This window comes from Oncorhynchus keta, chromosome 26 (assembly GCF_023373465.1).
Source record: "Oncorhynchus keta strain PuntledgeMale-10-30-2019 chromosome 26, Oket_V2, whole genome shotgun sequence".
Lineage (NCBI taxonomy): Eukaryota > Metazoa > Chordata > Actinopteri > Salmoniformes > Salmonidae > Oncorhynchus > Oncorhynchus keta.
This window is the reverse complement of record NC_068446.1, coordinates 28,786,220-28,805,917: the sequence shown is the minus strand read 5'-3', so window position 1 is coordinate 28,805,917 and position 19,698 is coordinate 28,786,220. Positions and strand designations below refer to the sequence as shown.

Here is a 19,698-nt window from a genome sequence, read left to right as displayed (position 1 = left end):
TAAGGACAAACCCGGTCTGAACTTCTGCATAGGGGACTGACTATATGATTAGAGATGAGATTCAGAATGACAATACACAGGCAATTGTTTTTGTTCATGTTTTTTCAGGGCCCTCATACCGCACAACTCGAGAATGAGGAAGTGATTCGTTGATTGTGGTAAGTTTATCAAAAACAAGTGAAATCACCAAAACAAACAGGTGTCTGGACCCTTCTCGGTCCTATGCCATTTACATCTAAAATGGAGTTCTTTTTACAAAAAAATATTTTCCTTTAAAGAATAAACGTCATTACAATTCAACAGCAGTCCTCAGATTCTCTGACCAAACAAGTGCTCAGGGCGGCGCATTTCATTCAGACAGCTCTCTCTCCCTCCCTCCCTCCCTCCCTCCCTCCCTCCCTCCATCCATCCATCCATCCATCCATCTCTACTCCTCTTTCGCCTGCAGCCTTCACTTAGCCAAATCGCTTTTTCCTCCTAAAAATAATAATAATATCTGCAGCAGCGCGTGCGCAAACACAGGGGTTGGTTGTCATGACAACCAGCCTCCCCTGCTGCCACCCTACCTGAGAGCGGATTGTGATTGTCTTTGTGCGCCTGTGATTGGTGGAGGTGGCCCGGGGGCTTGGAGAGACGCTCTCAAACGACACTTTGATGGAGTTTTATTGCCGCTCCTTCCGCCTCTAAATCGCTCCTGCTGTCATCTTTATTTTGATTTATGTATTCCCTGATCTATTTATGCATGTTGAGGGGGGAGGGGTGACAGTTACAATGCTCACTACTATGCTCAGGAGACCACCTGCAGAACATTTCCCTAAAAGGGCTGAACGCAGCCTTCTACAAAGCCTCGTCTATGGCTCCTCGGCTCAAGTCATTAGGCAGCGTGTATGCAAGCTCTGAATACGGTGTAGAGAAAAGGTATTCTTTCAACTGCTTCTGAAGGGGGTTAAACGGTGGGTTGTCTAGGGAATTACACACCAAAGCCCAGGCTCTGAGGTGTTCCTACTACACTAGGAATGGACTGATGATCAGAGACAGAAATTTCACACAATGAACAAACATGCAGGCTTTTATCTGCTTCTCCTCTGATGAAGCTCAATAGAACAGGGAGGAAAGAAAACCTCAGCCAATACACTTCCTAGTTCCTATACCACAGGTAAATAGAGGGAGGGAATCAGAGGCAGTTGTAGCCCTGCTGCTTCAAAGGCTAGAAATCCATAAAGCGGAAACCTTCCTTGGGTACCATGAGATCCACGAACTCCACACATTTAGTCATGAATCAAACAGAGCAATACACTGTACTCTCCGGTACATCTCAATCCAGGTCAAATAAATGACCTTGTGCCATCTAGCAATTGCCAATCTTGTTAGGTTGTGGTTATAGCAGAACATCAATAACAGTGCCTTCTATTACATGAAAGAGAACAAAGTTCTAGACTAGGGTTCTAAATAGAACTGACACACACATCCATTGGTTTGCTCTTAAAACATATGTCATATTTTCATGTCTTCTCCTCTGGAGCAACAGCACACTCCTAGAATACATATTCTTTCACCTGCTTCCATCTGCCTCTGAAGGGGGTTTAACAGTGGGGCAAAATAAAATGTATTAGTCTTGCTGTGATTTATTTGATATTCTAATCATGTAGGTTATTCCAGTGAGCTTTTGCACAGAACCATGTGCAGCAGTGTACTCTAGTACCGCACACTGTATACTTACGCAACATAACTCATAGCAGAATAGAATTCAAGTGTTCTAATCTGTACACTCACCTACAGAGATATGGTTATGCTCAGAGTATTCACAAATAGCAGACAGATGGTATCTTAACCCCTAGTTCCCTCAGATAAGCCTTGGTTGAAGGGTTTGTGTGAGAAACAGTGCTATATGGATACCTGTGGTATTGTGCTTGGAGGAACTGGAACTCGTCCTTGATTCGGTCACAGGAATCGGAGGTTGTGAATTTCAGCTGCTGCGATGAAGCCTGCAAGACGGACGGACGGACAGACAGACAGACAGACAGACAGACAGACAGACAGACAGACAGACAGACAGACAGACAGACAGACAGACACCATCAAAACACGTCAGTGAAATAAAAACCAGTCTGGCCTGGCTCACACTAGGGTCGTTCCACCTCAAAAAGCACATGGGGATTGACAGAAACCATCTAAGATGATCGTTTCTGTAGTTACTGTTGAAACATTTCGGAGAAATTAAGCCAATTGAGTGCACCCATATTTACCATTTTAAATTATAGGATTCAGATACAGTGCCTTCACACACCTTGACTTTTTCCATATTCTGTGTTACAGCAAGACTTTAAAATGGATTAAATTGAGAGTGTCACAATGTCAAAGTGGATTTATGTAGACATTTTTACCAATTAATAAAAAATGAAAAGCTGATATGTCTTGAGTCAATAAATATTCAACACATTTGTTATGGCAAGCATAAGTAAAAATGTTGCATGGACTCAGTGTGCAATAATACAGTGCCTTCAGAAAGTATTCACACCCTCAACCGTTTCCCCCAAAGAATTGTGTTACAAAATGGGATTAAAATGGATTTAATTGTCAATGACCCTACACAATATACTTGAATGCCAAAGTTGTAATTTTTTTAATTGATGGAAAATAAAATAAAAATATCTTGAATAGATAAGTAGTCAAACCCATGATTCAATACATGTTGAAACAACCTTTGCCAATGATTAGAGCTGTGAGTCTTTCTGGGTAAGTCTAAGAGCTTTGCACACATGGATTGTACAATATTGGCATGTTCATTATTTCAAAAATTCAAGCTCTGTCAAGTTGGTTGTTGACCATTGCTAGACAGCCATAGATTTTCAAGCCAATTTAGGTCAAAACTGTAACTAGGCCACTCAGGAACATTCAATGTCTTGGTAAGCAACTCCAGTGTATATTTGGTCTTGTGTTTTAGGTACTGCTGAAAGGTGAATTTGTCTCCCAGTGTCTGTTGGAAAGCAGATAGCCAAGCACAAAATCCTAGAGGGAATACCTGGTTCTATTGTTTCTTTTAATCCTAATAAACGTCCTAGTGCTTGCCGATGACAAGCATCCCCTTAACATGATGCAGCCACCACCAGACTTATGAAGAGTGATTCTCAGTGATGTGTTGTTGTGTTGTGTTGGATATGCCCCAAACATAAAGCTTTGTATTCAGGACTGAAAGTAAATTTCTTTGCCACATGTTTTGCAGTATTACTTTAGTGCCTGATTGCAAACAGGATGCATATTTAGGAATATTTTATTTTGTTTAGGCTTCATGCTTTTCATTCTGTAATTTTGGTTAGTATTGTGGAGTAACTACAATGTTGATCCATCCTCAGTTTTCTCCCATGTATTTATTTAACCTTTATTTTACTAGGCAAGTCAGTTAAGAACAAATTCTTATTTACAATGATAGCCAAGGAACAGTGGGTTAACTGCCTTGTTCAGGGGCAGGCCGACAGATTATTACCTTGTCAGCTCGGGGATTCGATCTAGCAACCTTTCGGTTACTGGCCCAATGCTCTAACCACGAGGCTAATTGCCGCCCCCAAACACAGCCATTAAACTAACTGTTTTAGAAAGTCACCGTTGCCCTCATGGTGACATTTTCTTTTATGGAGGACTGGTTCGAATTGTGAGGATGACCACAATTTACTTTCATCATGAGCCAAATCTTAGTTTCCTATTCAAAGTTGCAAAGGAAATGTTGTGATCTAGTTGATAAAAAAAAAACAAGAGACCAGCGCAATAGATGTGTGGTGGTATAGCAGGAACAGCGGCATCTAGTGGTCAAAACCTGGTACTTTCAAACTACTTCATGGTAAATAATGCAAGGGACATCATTTGCTAATGTCTCTGAACAGGGTATGAAGCAGCAATACTCCAAGCCCCAGCATCACACTACTTGTCAGAGAACTGATACTGTATACTGGTTGTTGGGGTGGGATTGGCGTGGGGTCTGTTGGTGGCTAGAGAATTTTGCGGGGGGATCCCTCATCTTATTCATTGGTAGGAAGAAGTTTTGTCCAAATCGGATGTAGGGTACTATATTTATTGAACTTATTTGAATCATATAAAGTTAAAATGGCCAATTTGGATGCATTCAATTAGCTTACATTTTCAGATTTTCAAAGAAGTATACAAAATAATGTATCAGGAATGTCAATCTTACTTGTTTCTAACTACAGAAACAATTTCAGAAAAATCTGCGATGGTGGGTGTCATGGTTTGCTGAAATGACAACAGTACGAGTGGGTATTGTATGGTCATTACACTTTACAAGCAGTGGTGGTAGTGGATGTAAAATATAAATGCCACATGTTATTAAGTGCTATCTATCTACTAAGTGCTATCTATATCTCAGAAATGTTCCAGTCGCACAAAAAGCATCTCTAAAATGTGCAGAAATTTGTTTACATCCCTGTTGGTGAGAATTTCTCCTTTCTGCCAAGATAATCCATCCATCTGACAGGTATGTGATATCAGGAAGCTGATTAAAACAGCATGATCATTACACAGGTGCACCTTGTGCTGGGGGCAATAAAAGGCCACTCTAAAATGTGCAGTTGTGTCACACAACTGGCATGCTGACTGTAGGACTGTTCACCAGAGCTGTTGCCACAGAATTCAGTGTTAATTTCTCTACCATAAGCTGCCTCCAATGTCATTTTAGAGAATTTGGCTGTACGTCCAACTGGCTTCACAACCACTCCAGCCCAGGACCACCACATCCAGCTTTTTCACCTGCGGGATTGTCTGAGACCAGCCACCTGATGAAACTGGGTTTAGACAAGTGAAGAATTTCTGCACAAACTGTCAGAAGTAATCCCGGGGAAGTACATCTGCGTGCTTGTTGTCCTCACCAGGGTCTTGACCTGACTGCAGTTCGACGTTCAGTGGGAAAATTCTCACCGTTGGTGGCCACTGGCACACTGGAGAAGTGTGCTCTTCACGGATGAATCCTGGTTTCAACTGTACTGGGCAGATAGCGTGTATGGCATCATGTGGGAGAGTTCGCTGATGTCAACATTGTGAACAGAGTGCACCATGACCATTGCAAGAACTTCCAGTGCGCATTTACAGAGACCACTGAGGCTGTACCCCTACAGTTTTAGACAGTAGGCAAAAGACTATCAATAGACAGTAGCCAATAGACTATTGTGGCTATCAAGGATAATGTACGCATACCAACAAAAACCAATGGAGCAAATCCCATAACATTTTCACAGATATAGCCTACAGTAGCCTATATGTGGTGTTCAATGCTGGCTTGAATGTGTTTTTACTTGGTCTGTAACACCATGGGCCAAATAGGTGACTGTATATTGTATGATGCAAGAAACCACTTAAAAATAAATGTAATTATTATTACCATAGAGAATTAGATAATGTAGGCTACCCCTCTGCTGATTTGCATATTTAAGCCTCTGAAAAATACTACACTGCCCCTTTAATTAAGACATAAGCTTTATACCTGACTGGCTTTTCAAAGACAGCTTGAAATGTAGCTTACACATTTTGTGCTCTTGTAGGAAGCAGCAACTCCCCATTGCTGACCTATACTTATTCATAATTGGGCTAATTACCCACTAACTAGCAAAGAATATCAATACATGTGCACACACTCTGCTCTGAAACATGCAGTAACTCACGGGTGATTGAAAGCCAACTCGTGGGCTTCCTGCCAATAGAATTCTACACTGTTGCGCTTTGGCTCTGCCTAGAACAAAGTCACAGACTGAATTTTGCAGTTAGATTTTTTTTTTTGTATTGAAAAGGGGCTGCTATGATGTTGATTCGCTCACAGAAAAAAACATCTATATAGTACAAACTAATGGGGCGAACACAATGAAGTCTTTCTCTGCGCGGCCTGGCATTTCTTCAGCGTGGCAGTCCTGGAGGAGGTGTGCGGCTTAAGAGGGAACATTGGTTATGGTATGGGAAGGCATAAGCAACAGACAACGCCACCATCACCTCATGTCAGCATGATAATGCACGGCCCAATGTTGCAAGGGTCTGTACAAAATTCCTGGAAGATGAAAATGGCCTGCATACTCAGACATGTCACCTAATGAGCATGTTTGGGATGCTCTGGATCGACATGTACAACAGCATTTAAGTTCTAGCCAATATCCAGAAACTTTACACAGCCATTGAAGAGGAATGGGGCAACATTCACAGGCCACAATCAACAGCCTGATCAACTATGCGAAGGAGAGGTCTCGTGCAGCTTGAGGCAAATGGTGGTCACACCAGATACGGACTGGTTTTCTCCTACGTTTTATTGAAGGCATCTGTGACTAACAGATGCATATTTGTATTCCAAGTCATTTGAAACCATAGAATAGGGCCTAATAAATTCATTTCAATTGACTGATTTCCTTATGTGAACTGTTAAAATCTTTGAAATTGTTGCATGTTGTGTTTCTTTTTTTGTTCAGTTTAGTTGTGTCTTTGTGCCAGACTCATTGCAGCTTTAAACCCAAATAGGAACGTTTTGTCATTTTTTTTGCAGACTGCATAATGGGTCAAGTGGGAAATCTCTAAAATGTTCCCACTCTAAAGAGTTTCAAAGCAAGCCATAACTGCATATATTATTTTGCAAATCTGCAATTGCAGCAATAATAACAGCTATACAAAATAATGACCTGTCACATTCAGAAGCCCATTCAACACATTGCAGAATTGTTGTTTGTGATGAATCATAAATGGGCTTCTTCACTAAAAGGAGTCTCACTACATTGGGAGTTTGGACAACACTTAGAACACGTTGAAATACAATTATTTTCCTTATAATTTCAACAATGCAACCAGTTTGGAAAAGTGCACCCTCCGTCTTGCTGTAGATACTGTGACGTCAGGAGGTATGCCTAATAGTAGACACCTTTTACTAAGAACACAGCTGGTTCCAGATCCGACAGATTGACTGACTTGAGATTTTGCCAAACCCGTTTTAACTTTGAAAAGATTTACAGACTTTTGATAACCAGTATGTTAACTATCCTAAAAACAAAGGAAGGCTAAATGCTAAGCCACATTCCCTACAATCAAAACACTTAGGAGGCCAAGTGAAAACCGCTACATACAAGTAGGCCTCATCCATTACAATCATCGTTATCACCAAGCAAAATCTCTACACAAACAAAGCCTACAGGCTCCAAGTTCCAATTGATCTAACCTTTAACATATATCCAGCCAACCGTTGCAAAGACAAAGCAAACCGTGGCTATAGTCAGCCTGACCCTGCAGGTAGCCCCCAGACAGAGCTAGGACTGGGGAGGGGGAGGGATTCTTGCTTCCTCAGTGTGTAACAGTATGCAGACACTTAATATACAGGGGGCAGTGTTCCTCCCACAGTAGTTTGTCAGCCTTGCTTTGAACAAAGCTCCAACCAGGAGTAGGTAGAAGCTACCCCTAACCACTGATACAGGGTCATATTTTTTTGTCCCCCAATCTAAATGGTAAAGGCTGGGGTTTGAGGTAGGGTAATCTGATACTAGATCTGTGGATAGGTGCAACTAGTGGCTCGAGCACCCCCAACCATGTAGGCCCCTTACCCTTAACCTCACCCACATGTGATGTTTGATTTTCCCCCAGAATTTATATACCTTGACATTGCTCATTCTGATGTTGCTCGTTACGAAATGTCAAACTTTTATTTTTCACTTTTTGGATTATGTGTGTATTGTTATTGTATTGCTAGGTATTACTGAACTGTTGGAACTAGAAACATAAGCATTTCGCTGCACCGGCGATAACGTCAGCAAATCTGTGTGCGCAACCAATAAACTGATTCGATTTGAGGTACTCTAGGCTATATAAAACATGCAGTAGTACTGAGTCTACTATTGAGATGGTGCAGTGCTGTAAAGTGACCGAAACAAGAGGCTCTATGGGGCCTTAGAGCACACAACAGATGGATGCACATAATGTTAATGAAATACTGCCGTAATATTGTGTCACATGCCATCTGGTGTGACGAAAAAAGGTGCCTGCTCGCTGTGAGAGTGTAAAATGTGTGCGCGTGTGTGTACGTACATGTGAGAATGTGTATTTTAAGTATGAGTGTGTAAGTGCGCAAATGTGTGTTTTAGTTTGTGAAGTCAGCACGTCTCAATGCAGAGAGAGATAAGCCTCCATAAAGATGCTCTGCTGCTGCCATTGAAGCCAACACCTAGTCCTTGGAATGAATCATGCACACGCATACATAAATAAATCCAGCCTACTTTTACACAGCCTCACTCACAAACGCACACAAGTACTGTTCACACACAGCTCCAAAATGTAGGACAATCCCTAATTTGATTCTTCCCCACTCCTTTGAGATGCAATTAAAGCATTAAAAAGCTTTGTGCTGTGGTGGGGCAATAGTCTTCACTGACTACATGGGATTCATCATTTCAGGAAATTTGCAGCCCCCACCCATCCCTTTCCTCCTCCTCCCCCACCCAGCCCAGCTATTGAAAAAAGAAAATCATATAATCCAAGTGAAATCTACTCCGCACCATAATGTCTATCTTAAACAAGGATTACAAACCCAATCCTGTTTCTGCTCGGCAGATCAGACCACAGGCTATGCTTCATGCATGCACACACACGCCGACAATAACACAGAGTATCATCAGAAAACATCCTCCTCAATTGTAAATCCTGCCTGAGGGGAACAGCAGTGTGGGGATTGCATTTCCTGGAGCCCCGGCTCCCTGTTTACATCTCCACGGGAAGACTGAGGAGAGAGCGAGAGAGGAGGAAAGGAAGGTGTGGGGGGTTTCTAATCATTCACCAATGACAGGATATTGACATGACCAACTTCTGCATCACCACATTCAGGGTGGAACAGAACCAGAAGGGAATCTCTCACAGACAGATGATTAGAGGGGGATAAGGGAAATATGATGCGCAACGCAAATCTGTTTACTAACGCATATGGACATATGAACAACACTTTTAACCTCAACACAAACCTACCTGAAACACAAATGGTTTACTGCCTTAGATGGACTCCTATAGCGACAGTAAACAAACATAGCACACAGATGTGTGTAACTTTGGGGACAGGGACATGACACCCCCCCACAATATTAGAAACACGTTAATTTGACCCCATCCCCAATATTATACCATGATCAGTTTGATGGATTTGAAAACATTTTCAGACTGTAAAGCACCAGGCAGCTGCTGGTTTTATGTGGCTTTAAAACTGACTCAGTTCCTCATTTTCTACAAAACTAAAGGATACTGAACAAAAATGACAACAGCTCTGGTGGACATTCCTGCAGTCAGCATGCCAATTGCACGCTCACTCAAAAATTCAGATATCTGTGGCATTGTGTTGTGTGACAAAACTACACAATTTAGAGTGGCCTTTTGTAGCCCCCAGCACAAGGTGCACCTGTGTAATGATCGTGCTGTTTAATCAGCTTCTTGATATACCACACCGGTCAGGTGGAGTAATTATCTTGGCAGGGGGGGTGTTCACTAACAGGGATGTAAACACATTTGTGCACAACATTTTTGTGCATATGGAAAAATTCTGGGATCTTTTATTTCAGCTCATGAAACCAACACTTTACTTGTTGCGTTTATATTTTTGTTCAGTATATGATTGGATCCCCAACCACCAAATATGCTTTCGGTTGCACCCGGTCCCCAGAGGCAGCCGACTGACATATTGCTTTGATCTGCAGTAACAGTTCAGGGGCACGCACTTGCTCTCTCTCTTTGTGGTGTTCGCTGAGGTAGCTACAGGGATCATAATTAAGGGCGTACCGTAGAAAATATGTCTGGGATGGTTCTGGCACCATAGATCCAAAATCCATACAACCACTGTAGGCTCTCATCAAAACATGTTAAAAATGCAAATGAGGTTGATGCCACAGATCAGAACGTTTAGCTTAAAATGTTGATAAATGTATTTCTTCACATTATAAGCACACCAATGCGCACACAGCAGTGGCTGTTGAATAATGAAAGAATGTTGATTTGATTTGAGTAATAGAACATGAAAGAAATGCTGGTTACAATGGCATATGCTGGTTACAATGGCATATGCTGGTTACAATGGCATATGCTGGTTACAATGACATAAGGAAGTGTTTATAAAAGAAATCCTCAACATTTCTATGGTCTGACTTTGGCAAGGCTACTTCGAAAGGTAGGCCTAAGACGTGCCTCAGAAAATGACAAAATCTCCAGGTTTTAAAACAATTACATTTTATGGTTAAATAGTTTCAAAATGCTGACTGCCTCCTCTCAGATTGCAAGGTGGGTGATGGGTGTGGTCAGTGCAAAATAGTAACTGGCCTTTCTCTTCGCTCGTGACCATTTCATTCTGAACAAACTGTGCCTCAAGTAGGCCTGGGTCAACAGAATATAGACTTTAAAAGTGAATGTTAATTATCCTCATTACATTTGTCAAACATGAGACTGGCGTTTAGCCTACATTTATTTAATTAAAATTCTCATTAAAGTTTGGTTACATTTTCTGGCGCCTCCCTCGTGTCAGCATTGGTGTGGACTTATCATATAGGCTACACTTTGAGATGAACACAAATTATTTATGTACAGGTATCTGCCAAAATAAAGGAAAAACAAACATAGTGACTTTGTAGGGCCACCATGAGCCAGACAGCTTCAATGCACCTTGGCATAGATTCCACAAGTGTCAGGAACTCTATTGGAGGGCTGGAACAACATTCTTCAACAAGAAATTCCACACACTTTAAACCCCTATGCTCCTTTGAGAGTGTCTTTCAAAGTCACAGATCTCTTCTTCTAGACATGGTAGCCAAAATAATGGGCAACTGGGCATTTTTATACATCACCCTAAGCATGATGGGATGTTAATTGCTTAATTAACCCACGAACCAGCCATGTGGAAGCAGCTGCTTTCAATACAGCCTACTTTGTATCCCTCATTTACTCAAGTTGTTTTATTTTGTCAGTTACCTGTCCATTTATGAAACATTTTATTTGAATATTATTCCAGTGTTGGCCTTTTTAGAGGCACATTTTTTTATGTCAATTTCATGCTCATTTGACAGACCCATTTATTTATTTCAGTAGTACTCTTATTAGCCTTTTAGAAATCACTGAATGACCTAGGTCCATGAGTAAACCCATGTTGGCATTTCAAAACAAAAATAAACAACAAATGTTCAATTTGGGATGGTTGAAATTGCACTTTGGGACAATTCTGGGACGATGAAAATAGTTAGTCTCTAGCCCTGGGCAGCTATATTCACGAGTGTTCCAATGTATAAATATTTTGAACATTAAAAACGAGTAAAAGTTCATGAACATTTCATAAATGTATTCCTATGTTGTGAAACTAGTAAACTATTGGTGATGAGATAGTGTAAAAAGAGTTGTACCAACTGATGCAATGCTAAGTTGTCTATTTTAACTAGGCTAACGTTAGATGGCTAGCTAGCACAGTATCTGCAGTTTCAAATGAGCAGCACTCAGTGAGTCAGTGTTCACTCTAGTGAAAAAGTAGCTAGAGCCCTTAAATAGAGGTGACAATGTCAAAGAGGATAAAAGTGCAGGACATAATATTTTTGGGAGGAGTGCTGAGAACTAACTGAATGAATGGCTACATAGCTAGCTAGCTAACTTCATTGTACAATTCAGAATAGACTGGCACTATGTAGTCAGCTAGCTAGTGTTGTGTCTTTGCTATGGATTAAATTATATGACATGCTATTTTATCAAATCAATTCTCTGTAATTAATATTACCTGATTAAACTAATCACGTACCGGTAATTAACTAGGAAGCCAGGGCACCACAGAATAATGTTTATAGAGCTGTTGTCTTCCAAAAAAAACCTCTTAGACCTGGTAATCTTTTATATCAATAGCAGTCATTTATTAAACATATTATTATTATTACGTATTCAGTCTCATCTGAACGTCGTAAAATCTTCACGAACCCTGGCTAACAAGTTGAATCAGCAATACAATTGTTTATTTATTATTTACTAAATAATCACACAGAATTACATATACACAGGAAGGATTATACTTTGATTACTAACTATGTCATTAAAAAAACGTCCCTAGTGGACGAAACTGAAACTGGCTGGTTACACAAAGAAAGGGGGTTGGGTTTGAATGAAAGCGCGGGAAAACAGAAACAAAAGGATTGGGTCTCTATCGGACCATATGAAGCTATGCCATCGTAAATACAGAATCTTATGCATTCTAAATGACTGCCCATTCGGAAAAGGAAAATGCAATAAATACATTTACTCTGAGCTGCGCTTCTATAGATTGGTCAAAGATGGAAGGCTGGGTTGCCCAGCAGAGATCTCCCTTGTCCTTTGAAGAATATTTCTGGGAGGATACGTTGTAGTCTGTCGTCTTGTGGTAGAACGGATACGTTGTAGTACCCGGTCTTTCCGAAGAGATTGTTCATCCTTTCCTAGGCCACGCACGTTTACAGCGGCTGCTGATAACTCGACGTCTAGGATGTATCACTTCTTTACTGAATAAGAGTTCAAAGTTCATACCAAGTTGCCATACTATAAGCTCATGCTATATTCTGTCTGGTATCGTCGAAATTCATCCTTCCAGCATTTCAATTGTCACATCCACGTTGAAATTCACCCTTCTAAACACATGGAGATCAGTCCTCACGTCTTTCGGGAACACAATGTTCATTTCGTGAAACCATAGCTCACGCTGAGGATGGCTTAGTTCACCGTCAATTGGGTCACGGGGGCTCTTATAGAAATGGAGAAAAGGGGTTGGTTCATCATTTCCAACCAATGCCTATTCACGTGGGCGTGGCCACTGATTGAGCATTTTTTTCTTATGAAAACAATTCTCTCGTTTTAAAAACTAAAACTACATTTAATCTTTTCACAAATAGTTTCATATTTAAACATTTAAGTTGATTCTATGTGAATCTGATAACTAGAATGTGTAGACTTTCCAAGATACAGTTTGTGTCATCCTATCATCAGTAATAATGTCTCAGACGACAACTGATCGGACATCATATTCTATAAGTACCAACGGATACTTTCAACTGGTTGGATTACCTAAAGATTGTTCTTTTCCCCAACTTTTTGATGTTACAATACTCTCTCTATGTTAACAAAGGGCTTTCCAAGAGTCCATTCTGTAGAGTGGCGAGAAAAAGGGCGAAAGGTATTTATGGGGGAGGGGTGTCACCACCCCTAACCTGGCAACGTCATGACACTAGCTATACATATTGCCACATAGTAAATAAATAATTTAGCTAATAAAAAATAAATCTGGTTAATAAGCTAACCCAATCATTGTTAAGGCCATCCATTTTTTTCACATTATAATGATATTTGGTCATGTGATTATGGCAGGGTTCAAAGATAGGAGAGAGGAGAGAAAGAGAGAGAGCACCTCTCACATTGAGGCAGGGAGAGGATGAACAGGTCATCAGGTGAGAATTTGAGTTATAAAAGCACTATCAGTTCAACTCATCTTCACTGAGTGTAGCCCAAGTGCTATAACAAATGTTGTTGCCTGCATTTTGATTTCATTGGTTGTCATGGAGATTGAAGATGTGGCTGCGCTTAACAATGACACAAAGCAGATTGAACTGTTGCCGTCTGTCATTTCCACCAGGAGAAGCTGGATACCATAGATAGGAAAACAATATACCCAAATTTCATTTCTGGCAGTGACCCGCATAAACAGGTATTTGGTGCATTTAAGTGAATTGAGGCTGTAGAGCTGACCCCACTCTGTACCACTATATGCCCACCTTTGTATAAGGTTATTAACTGTTTTGAATGTGTATGTGTTTTACTTTATGGTGAATGATGAGTTGTTGCTATGTATTTTTTAAATATATTGCTTGAGCATGTTGAAGTCTACTGCTTGATCCATATTGAAGCATTAGGTTTTGACTGTCACTGAATTATTTTATGAATTAATACAGCAATTAAATGATGTAACCAAGTAAGAAGTTTCTGGACTCAGACTGCCTCGACTCCATTTAAATTAACTAGGTATAAGAAATTAGTTATGCAAGACCATATACTAGACAAGCTTAGTAAAGAGTATACAAATAGAATAATGGGTTGACATTTAAATGTCGCTAAAGGGGTGGGGTGGTGACTTTCTGAACTTAAGAGTAAGAACACAGTTTAAAGTAATATAGAAACATTGGTGTGGGGGGGACATGCCCTTGGACCACCATAGAGGGACGTTGACACCGGAACTCATTGAGCCCCCCCACAATATCCAGCAAAGTTACAGCGTTGCACACAGACCTACATAGCAAGGACTATACTACAACGTATGATAAGATCTTCCATCCAAGAAGAGCTCCCACAAACAATTCCATCTAAAGGCCCAGCTTAGAGGTTGTAAAGCCAGTGTACCCAGTAGAGTGAGCTGGCTGGCTCAGGGCTAACCCCTGCATGTTAGGGGCTGAGGAATTGGATTGTGTCTTATGCGCCGGACTGGGCCTTAGACACAGCAACAGGGAGTCTAATCCGGTTTGGGCCAGGAATTTGATTATTATCGCCATGGACCAGGCTGGGGCTTACCCCCATTCCAGAGACGCAGTTATCCCCCCACCCTGAGCCTAGCTGATTTGACCTTGTTAAGATGCTTTAAAATGTGATTATTCTACTTTCATCACTTCTAGTGAAGTGCACTCGCAAACAGGCTGCCCCCACCCCACCGCAAAGCCGGCCAAGCATGGCAGTCCAAACGCACAATGCAATCTGGAGGAGGGCATACCAGTAGACACACAAGCCAGGGCAAGAGCACAGGGGCTGTAACAACCCGAAGGAGACCGCCACGCAAGGGGAAATTTGTCACGAGCGAGGAAAGCAGTGAGGGCAACAGGGCTGTAGGTTTGGAGACCATGGGCAAGATGAAAAATATCCTGGTGAAGGAGGCTGTGAGATTAGAGTGTGTGTGGTTGTGCCTGTGATTGATGTCTCTTTCTAAAAAGCAAGGTTATTACTTACAAGGGTCCAAAAGGGCAGTACAATGATTACCCCCAGCTTCAGAAAAAAAAAAAAAAAATGGACAATGAAAGCAGAAGGCCTGACATGCATGGAACACTAAAATGCTCCCTCTGGACCCTGACTCCTATCTGCTAAACAACGAAGGTAGCTTTCTGGCTAGTTAGACCCAGCTGGGCCACAGCCTAACCCTGGGCACTACCAGCCCAGTCTGGGAGGGCTTCCTGCCATAGATCTCTGAGGTTTTCAATGAGCTCCAAGATGAGATGTTTTGTTGCTCAAGTCTTTCTCCTGCCTTGCGTGTATGAAGGGAGAGAGTACAGCTAATTCTCTTGTCTGGTCTCTGCAGTGCCTGTGTTCTGGCAGGTCTGGGGCCTGTGCCGGGGTTGGCCAATCAAAAACCCCCTCGCCTAGCCGCTTTGTTCCAGTCCAGTGCTCTGCTCAGGGGTGCGGTTACACCCCCCACCCACACAGCCACTGCTGAATACTGATGGAGGCACTGCTCCACTTCTAACCCCCCTCCTCACACACTCCCACACATACTGCTTGCACCCTCACTGACACACACACATACAAACATCCTCATCATGCTCTGCTTTCTCTCTTTCATCATCCTCCACTTTGTCCTTTTCTTTCTCCTCTCACACACACACACACGCACAGGAATAAGGTATGCAGACAACAAAAGGCCAACCCCCACAAACAAAGCATGCAATCATTTATTAACAAATAAAACAGAGGCTCATAAAATCTACCCCCACACATACACATCACTCATAGAGAGCAGCCAGATGGGCGGTAACAGGTGTCTCTTCTTGCAATCTTCAGGTCTCTGAATAATAAGAGGAACAGCTCTTTTAGGTAGCACAATATAAATGCTGTGGTTCTTTCACTTCTCTGAGGATTTGAGAAGTAATGAATTCTAACCAGGAGCTCAAAATATATATTTTTTTACATACTCACTTGCAGCAATGGCAAAGTCAAATTTTCAACATTATTTGGCCTTAGCATTTCATCTAGTTGGCACTCACTGAAATTGCTTTTAGTGAAATAAATGTTTTTGGGGGGCAGAACCAGTCTCGTGTGTTAGTCCTCCATAACTGGGACGTATGAACCCAGGGTGGGGAGAGGTGTATGCTGTGCATACCCTGCATAGACTGTGTGTGTTCATGATGGGGAATTAGAGACTGTCCCAATTCCCCAAACCCATATTCACTTGAAAACCAGCCGGTGTGGCCCCCCACAAAAATCCATATTACCTGTGACCCGTGGCCTGCACTCAGACCGTCAATAGCTGTGCCCCCCCCCCCGGTGGGGCACTGGGCCCTCCGGCATGCTAATGAGCAGCCCTGACATCTGCTGGCTGTGTGTGTGTGTCAAGCTCCACATTTAATTTGATCAAAAAAACAAAGCAGATGAGACCATTGAAGCCACTAAGGATATCTGTGTGTGTTTTATGACATGTCTGTACCCTTGTTATTGAGGTTGTGTATGGGTGAGTAGGAGAGAGCGAAAGACATGGGAAATCTTTATTTTAAAACGGGTGTGCAATCTTTAGTGCATTGACGAGTGGATGCCAGCTTTGGCTAGAGAAAAGTGAAGATGGCACCCTTGTGTGTGTGTGTGTGTGTGTGTGTGTGTGTGTGTGTGTGTGTGTGTGTGTGTGTGTGTGTGTGTGTGTGTGTGTGTGTGTGTGTGTGTGTGTGTGTGTGTGTGTGAGAGAGAGTGAGCGATTGAGCAGGGGTGGGTGGGAGTTTGATTAATGGGCGATACAGGGGACCAGGGATTAAGCCCCGCACCCCCAGTTGTAGGCTTTAGAGAAAAAGCAGGGGCGACAAGCTGTTCCATGGGTTCTACTTACAGCAGCATTAGTTTTATCCATCATCTGCCATTTGCTTATCTGTGTTAGTCACTCACAACCAAATGTATGCAAATACACCTGGGTTTAAACACTTGATGCTGGTAACAGGGGCTTGAAAGAGGAGAGATCATGCTGTAACTGCTACAGTACCGCATGGACTGTAAGCACATTCACTTTATTAAACCCACAGCAGTAGTTTATTGGGGGAGATAATTACGTGCACAAATTACCACATCAGTAATTTAAGTTCCATCCAAATCAGCCGAAAATTCCAGCCAAAAACCTACTAACGCCAAGGTCCTCTGATACTACTAGTCCTGTGCGACTCGACATCCCTGTGTTTTGAGACATATCCAAGGTTGACAGGTGTTGCTTGAAGTTTGAGCAAAAAAACAACTGATTCAATAAATTAATGCTTAAAACAAATGTGCTGTGCAAAGCCTATATATGAAGGGCCTACATGTATAAACTTTCAGGGTGAATGCTTTTGTTTATAGGTTGCGACAATGAATTGAACATCGCCAAATGCACAAGTAAAACAAGTGTATATTTAATGCAGCCCTTGCTGTTAATAGATCGCAAAGCAGCAATTCAACTAAGGTAAACTTTTTGAAATGACAAGTTCTCTATCATTCATAACACATGCATCTCAAGTGAAAGTGCGCTGTTGAGCACACATCTGAAGGCTGGGGGAATTTTAGGACGTCTTCCACTGCGGATGGCTAAAATATTCTAATGATTATGATCACACTTCCTTCATTCAAATATTATGGCGACGCTACACCAAAGACGGTTTGGTGCGTTTTAGAAACTTGGGAAGCCAAGCTCAGTGTAACCTGTTATCGCCTGGACATGTTGAAATATCTTCACGCCCAGAATGAAGGGGTAATACTTACATAACCAACATTCTCTAGTAATACTAGCCCTGTGTGAATAGGGCTTTAAAACCATTCAAATTATAACACCTTAATTGCATAGGAATCAAGGTAAAATAGCGTAAACTTACAATTGTCACCATAACTTGGAATATACTTAGTTTATATATATATAGAAATATATGAAGGAGAAATATTCTACTTTAAGCATTTCACAGTTTGAGAGAGCATCTCACATCTTAATCTCCAGTTTAAATCTTCCAATCTGACACATACACTACCGTTCAAAAGTTTGGGGTCACTTAGAAAAGTCCTTGTTTTATTTTTAAAAAGCCCATTAAAATATATTTTTTTGCCCATTAAAATAACATAAAATCGATCAGCAATACAGTGTAGACAATGGTAATGTTGCAAATTACTATTGTAGCTGGAAACAGCAGCTTTTTTAATGGAATATCTACATAGGCGTACAGAGGACCATTATCAGCAACCATCACTCCTGTGTTCCAATGGCATGTTGTGTTAGCTAAGCCAAGTTCATAATTTTAAATGTCAAATTGATCATTAGAAAACCATTTTGCAATTATGTTAGCACAGCTGAAAACTGTTGTTCTTATTAAAGAAATAAAATTGGCCTTTAAAAAAATATATATATATATATATATATATATTTTAAACTTTAGACATGTTGAGTATCTGCATTTGTGGGTTTATTTTACAGGCTCAAAATGGCCAGAAACAAAGTACTTTCTTCTGAAACTCATCAGTCTATTCTTGTTCTGAGAAATTAAGGCTATTCCATGTGAAAAAATGCCAAAAAACTGAAGATCTTGTACATTGCTGCGTACTACTCCCTTCACAGAACAGCGCAAACTGGCTCTAACCAGAATAGAAAGAGTGGGAGGCACCGGTGCACAACTGAGGAAGAGGACAAGTACATTAGTGTGTCTAGTTTGAGAAACATATGCCTCAAGTCCTCAACTGGCAGCTTCATTAAATAGTACCCATAAAACACCCGTCTCAACATCAACAGTGAAGAGGTGCCTCCGGGATGCTGGCCTTCTAAGCAGACTTGCAAAGAAAAAGCCATATCTCAGACTGGCCAATATAAATAAAAAGATTAAGATGGGCAAAAGAACACAGACACTGGGACAGAGGAAGATTGGAAAAAAGTATTATGGTCAGACAAATCTAAGTTTGAGGTGTTTGGATCATAAAGAACATTCATCAGATGCAGAAAAAAATAAAAGATGCTGGTGGAATGCTTGATGTCATCTGTCAAGCATGGCGGAGGCAACATGATGGTCTGGGGATGCTTGGTGGTGGTAAAGTGGGAGATTTGTACAGGGTAAAAGGGATCTTGAAGAAGGAAGACTATCACTCCATTTTGCCATGCCATACCCTGTAGACGGCGCTTAATTGGAGCCAATTTCCTCCTACAACAGGACAATGACCCCAAACACAGCTCCAAACCAAGCAATAACTATTTAGGGAAGAAGCAGTCAGCTGGTATTGTGTCTATAATGGAGTGGCCAGCATAGTCACTGGATCGCAACCCTATTGAGCTGTTGTGGAGCAGCCCATCAAGCCAATCCAACTTGTGAGAGGTGCTTCAGGAAGCATGGGGTGAAATCTCTTCAGATTACCTCAACAAATTGACAACTAGAATGACAAAGGTCTGCAAGGCTGTACCTGCTACAAATGGAGGATTCTTTGACGAAAGCAAAGGACACTATTATTTCAATTACAAATAATTATTTATAACCTAACCTCTTGACTATATTTCCTATTCATTTTGCAACTAATTTCATGTATGTTTTCATGGAAAACAAGGACATTTCTAAGTGCCCCCAAACTTTTGAACGGTATTGTATCTACAGTGCCTTCAAAAAGTATTCATACCCCTTGACTTAATCCACTTTGGTGTGTTAAAGCCTGAAATCAAAATGGATGTAAAAAATCTACACACAATACCCCATGACA

General features: G+C 41.3%; 1 protein-coding gene across 2 annotated transcripts in view; it reads right to left on the bottom strand.

Annotated features, from left to right (window-relative positions):
* Positions 1-19,698, bottom strand: part of LOC118371592 (TLE family member 5-like) — a 37,584-nt gene that overhangs the window by 10,990 nt on the left and 6,896 nt on the right. For both annotated transcript variants that reach the window (XM_035757117.2, XM_035757118.2), the window contains exon 2: positions 1,897-1,985. In XM_035757117.2, coding sequence (XP_035613010.1) covers positions 1,897-1,985 — 89 coding nt within the window. The remainder of the gene's footprint in view (positions 1-1,896; positions 1,986-19,698) is intronic.